General features: G+C 45.6%; 1 protein-coding gene across 5 annotated transcripts in view; it reads right to left on the bottom strand.

Annotated features, from left to right (window-relative positions):
* Positions 1–747: 747 nt before the first annotated feature.
* The window catches only part of DAPK1 (death associated protein kinase 1), a 211779-nt gene continuing 206526 nt past the window's right edge, over positions 748–6000 (bottom strand). For all 5 annotated transcript variants that reach the window (XM_086416933.1, XM_086416936.1, XM_086416935.1 and 2 more), the window contains one exon: positions 748–3262. In XM_086416933.1, the coding sequence (XP_086273059.1) occupies positions 2030–3262 (1233 nt within the window). In that variant the 3' untranslated portion in view covers positions 748–2029. The remainder of the gene's footprint in view (positions 3263–6000) is intronic.

Raw genomic sequence — 6000 nt, 5'->3', positions numbered from 1 at the left:
AAAAAAATAAAAGGAGGTTCTATTCCTCTAAGGCAACTGTGATTTCAATTTCAGTGCCATCCTTTTGACACATTATCTGTATACAGCTTTAAATTTTATTTCATTAAAATTTATTTTCTCCCTATAAAAGTAAACCATGTTTATTAAGGACAATTTAGGCAAAACAGAAATGAATTCTACTTCCACCACCACAGAAAAACATCAACCACACCATTGCAGTATTTTTCCTTACAGTTTTTTTTCTTTGCTAATTTTTTTTTTTTTAAAGAAGTCTTGAGATTTTACTAAAGATGGGTTTTGTCACTTAGAGTTTTTGACACTTACAGCTATCATACAGGACTGAACCTGATGGCCTGGGGCAGTATGGTCTCTAAGTAAAGGCAGGCAGGTATGTATCTTTTGTAGCAAGTTTTCTCTTGCTCCCATAGGGCACTAGTCTCTCCACCTTTGTACAGAAATAGAAAGCTTCCTATTTCCCCATAGCAGAGAACTAAATGATACAATTTGGTTTTGGGGCTCACCTAAGGAAATGGAAAGAGCTTCTTTTCTACATCATCCAAGCTCTTTCTGCTTTTCCACACCTTTCCCAACTTCAGTAATAATTAAGCACCTAATAAACTGTTGTTGATTTCCAGCCCTAAGAGTTTAGGTTTAATCACTTTCTAGACTGGCTGGTCCCACGAGGTGGGGTACTGACAAATGAAGACATGACAAAAAGAATCATTTTTGAATTAAAGACCAACAAGCTAATGCAACAAGCAACAGTTTATTTATTAAAAAAAAAAAAAAAGGAAAAGAAAAAAAGAACAAAAAAGAAAACTTTTTTTACTACATCTTAAAGATTAAGTAAAAATACCTGTATTAATATATATGTATATACATACTGCATATATATATATACATATGATATAATATTAAAATTACATGCTTCTCAGGACAGAAGAATTAGGACATGTTCCCTTATTTCAATTTAAAACTCCATTACAATTCAAAATCACTGCAAGAAAACTTGCTTCCTTTATTTTCTTTTTGCGACTTCAAGTACAGGAAGTTTTCAAACCAGGATCTAAATGTGGAGAACCATCTGCTATGCACAATGACAACAAACTGCCACAAATCATGAGTTGGGGTCTTCTGAATTCTCACACAGGTCTTGGCTCCCTATGACCGTGTCAACCTTCTACCTGAGACGACAGGGGATGAAGAAGCATGACAGCCTGCAGGTTCCACGTGAACGTTCACACTGACGATGAAACAGAAGCAAACACGAACATGTCTTGCAGTAACAACACTGGCCATGAAATTGCTCTAGAGGAGGTTTCTTTCTCCCCTTTCCTTGCCAAAGGAAACACAAGTTTCCAAAAAAAAAAAAAAAAAAACCAACCAAAAACCCTCGGGTGAAGCACCTCTGGCGATGATCAGCATACAGCAAGAGACAGAGAGGGAGTGTTTCTTTCTCAACAGCTTCGGGCTGACTTGGATGATTTCAAACACACCCTCTTCTGCAAAAGGCACTCACATATTGTCTGTTTATAAATCATACAGTGGGATTCCTTACATGGGAGTTTTTCCTACAAATATAAAAGAGATAAGCTGAGGACATGATATAACAAAGAAAAGAGTATAAGAAATACACATCTTGGATAAATGTGCGCTTTTTTTTTTTTAAAGGACATTTAATATAACAGTTTAAAAAAATTTCATTGAAAAGTTAGGAATTCCAATAAAATTATCATTAAGAAGCAAGGTACTAGAGGATGAGAGGTGGAGGGTGGCTAGCTTTTCAAATGGCCAAAGGTTTAAAGGATAGGGTCTGCTCTTGAACTAGAAAGACCATTCATTCACACATCAGGGAATGTGTGAGAGGAGGGAGGTAGTGGCAGAGAAATAGGCGAGGCGGGGAGGGAGGGGGCGTCCTTCAGGATGTGGGCGTAGGAAGGAACGCGCCAGAATCTCTGGTGGGAAAGATGGGCTGTGTCCCCCTTGCCCCTGCAGTTGGAAGAGACCCTGCCCAAGCCAAAGGCTGCCCTCACCGGGACACGACCGAGCTAATGGAATTGTAAGATGTGCCACTGTTGCAGCTTGAGGCGTAGGCCTCCTGGCCGTTGCCGTCGAGGTTGATTTTGAACACAGAGGACGCCTTCAGCAGGAAGTCCGCTGCGTCCCGACGCCCCAGCTCCCGCAGTTTGGACATGAGAATGCCGACAGTGCTCTCGGGGTAGGAAGTCCATTCCCGGAGCAGGGCGTGGACTGGGCTCGGGAGGAACTCCTTGGGAGACCCGTTATTGGTGTTGTACTTGGCCACAAGGTCGGGGAGGCCCAAGTTCATGGCAAGGAGGCACCAGTCCTTCCCCATGGGGTCGGGCGGGTCCAGCAGGCGACTGAGTTTCCTCCGGGTCAGGAGGTTCAGATCTGACGCGTGGATGTCCATGCCGAGGCTGGCCTGCGAGTAGACGTCGTGACAGCCGAAGCACATGATACTGCTAAAGCTCTCCTTGTACCCGCCCATGGTGTTGGTCAGTGAGGTCTCCTTGAGAGTCTGCGCCCGGAAGAAGTCCCGTGGCTGGTAGATCATGACGGGCTCGTGGTGCTCTCGTAGCTGCTGGGGGCTCAGGTAGTGCTTCACCGTCAGCAGCCCGGGCAGCGTGGTGGCCATGACGTTCTCGATGGTGCTGCACACGGAGTCCAGCAGGAAGCAGCACTTGATCTTCTCCGTCTCCAGTCCACGCACCTGGACCTCAATACCCTGGCCGTGGTTGACCAGGAGCACCAGCAGCTCGGCCCCGCGATTGGCGATCTTGCAGCCGTTCACCCACAGGCGAATGTCCGCGTCCCCCTCGGTGCTCTGCTGGTGGATCCACCGGCACAGGTTCACCTGCACCTTGTGGAAGATGCCACATGGGAAGGGGGTGAGGTGCTCCACCGGGACGACTCGCACGCCGCCGTAGACCCGCGCCTCGTCCTCCTCGTCCGTCCAGGAGCGGTGCAGGCTGTCAGTCTTGATCAGGGCGGGGATGTCCACCATGGTCCCGCTGCTCAGGTCCCGTGCACAGATGTCCATGGCATCCAGGATCTGCAGCAGCTCCTCCACGTCACTGTCGGGCACCAGGCGCTGGACGTCCTCCATGGTGTAGCGGCCGCGGTAATGGTGCAGGGCCCGTGGGGTCTCCACAGAGAGCAGCTTCCCCAGAACGTTGGTGCACAGCCAGCGGGGATCCAGGAGCAGCACGTCCTGGACGGTCTCGCTCTGCATGATGTTGATCTGTCCAAGGGGACAAGGGGAAGTCATGCATTAGGAACATAGAGGGCCAGATAACCCAGCTGCTCAAACCACTAAGGGGCCTGAGCAGGGATGAAATCTGTGCAGATGCTATAAGGAAGGACCCAGGACATTCATATGGAGGGGTCTCAAAATCAATTCTCAGCCAAGAAATACCAGCTTGGCAATGTCATAAGGGAGATTCTGAAAAGACTACCTTTGACTCTTAAAGGCCAATGCAATAAGAGAGGGAGAGACAGAAGCCAAATGCAATGGGTGATTTTTGGCTGGATTCTGAATCCCAAAATAAATACACAAATGAATAAAATTAGCTGTAAAAGAAAATACTGGGACAAGTGGCAAATACTTGAAAGAGGACTATAAATTCAACCATAGTATTATATCAACGTTGTGCTTCCAGGATATGATAATCAATTATTTTATGGTTATGTGGGAGAATGTCCTCCTTAGCAGATGCGAGCTAAATTATTTAGAGGTGAAAGGTCATGATGTTTGCAAAGCAAATAAATAAACAGAAGAGAGACAAAGCAAATTTAGCAAAGCGTAAACAGCTAGTTAAATTAGGTTTGGAGGATATGAGGATACATCCTACTGTTCTTGCAACTTCTCTGAAGGCTTGAAATTTTTCAAAAAAGATAAAGAATGTTATATTAGACTGTTCTGGAAAGATATGCTACCATAGTGGTTGGGCCTGGAGGGGAAAGGGAGGAATGAGACGAGAGGTGATGGCCAAAGGGGACTTCAACTTTTCCTGTCATACTCATTTCTTTAAAAAGCAGAAGTTAGAAAACAAAATGACACACACACACACAAACAGAAGCAACTTTCTTCTGTCCTTGGTTAGTTCTACAAAGATCAGTGATCTCGCATGGAGGCTGAGACCTGTTTGCACTGGGAATACTTTTCTCCCCATGAAAAGTGAAAGAGAGTGTTAGTTACTCAGTGATGTCCAACTCTTTGCAACGTCATAGACTATATCCTCTGTCCTTGTAATTCTCCAGGCAAAAATACTGGAGTGGGTAGCCATTCCCTTCTCCAGGGGATCTTCCTGACCCAGGGATCAAACCCAGGTCTCCTGGGATGCAGGCAGATTCTTTACCATCTGAGCCACCAGGGAAGCCCCCACTTTTCTCCCTGTAGTCTTAAGTCTTTGAGATGCCCTCTGTTCAAACTTGAGACATTTCTGGAATGCAGAACAGTGTCTTTTAGTTTTTAATAAGGCATTTGGTAGAATGGGCTTCCCTGATTCCTCAGTTGGTAAAGAATCTGCCCGCAATACAGGAGACCCTGGTTCAAGTCCTGGGTTGGGAAGATCCCCTGGAGAAGGGATAGGCTACCCACTTCAGTATTCTGACCTAGAGAATTCTGTGGACTATCCATGGGGTTGCAAAAAGTTGGACACAACTGAGCGACTTTCACTTTCACTTTGGTAGAATACTGTCTGCAGTTTAGTCCTAGACATAACTATCTCCTCAGGGTCACCGAAGACAGACAGATACACTGTGCCTTATTGATAGCGACTAAGGAGACAGATGACTGAGTGCAATGTGCGATCCTGAGCCAGAAAAAGACAGAACAACTGATGAAATCTGAGTAAGAACCTTAGATTATTTTCTAGAGAGCAGCACAGTACTGGAGAGGGGCTGGCAGCCAGAGTAGGGCATCCTGATTCAGATTTCCCTTCTTTTCTTTTTACCTTCATTTACTTATTAAAGTCTCAAGAGCAAGGAGAGAAGAATTGCTGAATTGACCAGCTAGAAAGTTGCTGGTCAAATGCCAGAAGGCAAGAGAATACGTTATTAAAAAGAGTGAGCTTATTATTGTGGTTAAAATACATACGTTTATATCTAGCACTATAAGGTGAGCTTTGGTCCTTTGTTTTTCCCATCCTTGGAGGCAATCATTTAAAGTACTGCTGGAGGGGCTAGTGGATTTAGCCTGTGGTTTCATGGGGATTCAAAGACTGACACAATCATTGCCTGAGGCTCTAGGTTTTTAGGATCACTGGCTTCTTGATTTAATCAGAATTTCAAGCCTATATGATCCATGGCCAAGGGCCCAAAGTGGCCCCTGAGAATGGGGAGGCAAACTTCTTGTTTGTAAGATTCTCTGAACTGCTTCTGGGTTTTCATGTTCAGAACTGTTCTTCTTGTTCCAGACTAGCTTATACTGTTTCCTGATTTCACAAGATGGAAGCATGTGAAGGCTATGCCCCCTTTAGAGGGACAGGCAGCATATGAAGCAATTAGAACAGACTTCCCAAACTACATCCCAGTGCTGAATGTAACACAACCAGAAACAGAGATTTCTATTTCTTGATCATCTCTGGGGACCACCGCTTGGCACATCTTAGTGTCTCCAGATGTCATCTCCCTGAGGATACATCACTGCCATTTCTTGACTGTCTGTGAACCCACTAGGTCTGTGTGTAGCTGACACGCCTCATGGAGAGCAGTCATCCGAGCTGCAGGAATCACAGCTAAGCACCAGGTGCTATGGGGAGAGGGAGGAGAGGCCCAGTCACCCAGGGTAGTGGGAATTCTGCCCTCAAGCTTAGAGAAGCCAGAAAATCAACCAACTAAAGCAAAGCGAAAAAAAAAAAGACAACAACAAATATACAGCCCTTTTAAGGTGGACAGGAGAGCAGAGGATCACAGTTCAGGAAATCACTCCAGCCCTCCTGTGAGGCATCAGGGGCAGTGCGCAGTTGCCACTCTGCC

The sequence above is a fragment of the Bos grunniens genome, chromosome 8 (assembly GCF_055505025.1).
Source record: "Bos grunniens cultivar Pamir isolate PY7600 chromosome 8, Bosgru_T2T1.0, whole genome shotgun sequence".
Taxonomy (NCBI): Eukaryota; Metazoa; Chordata; class Mammalia; order Artiodactyla; family Bovidae; genus Bos; species Bos grunniens.
Note: the sequence above shows the minus strand (reverse complement) of the source record. Positions and strands in the feature narration are given on the sequence as shown.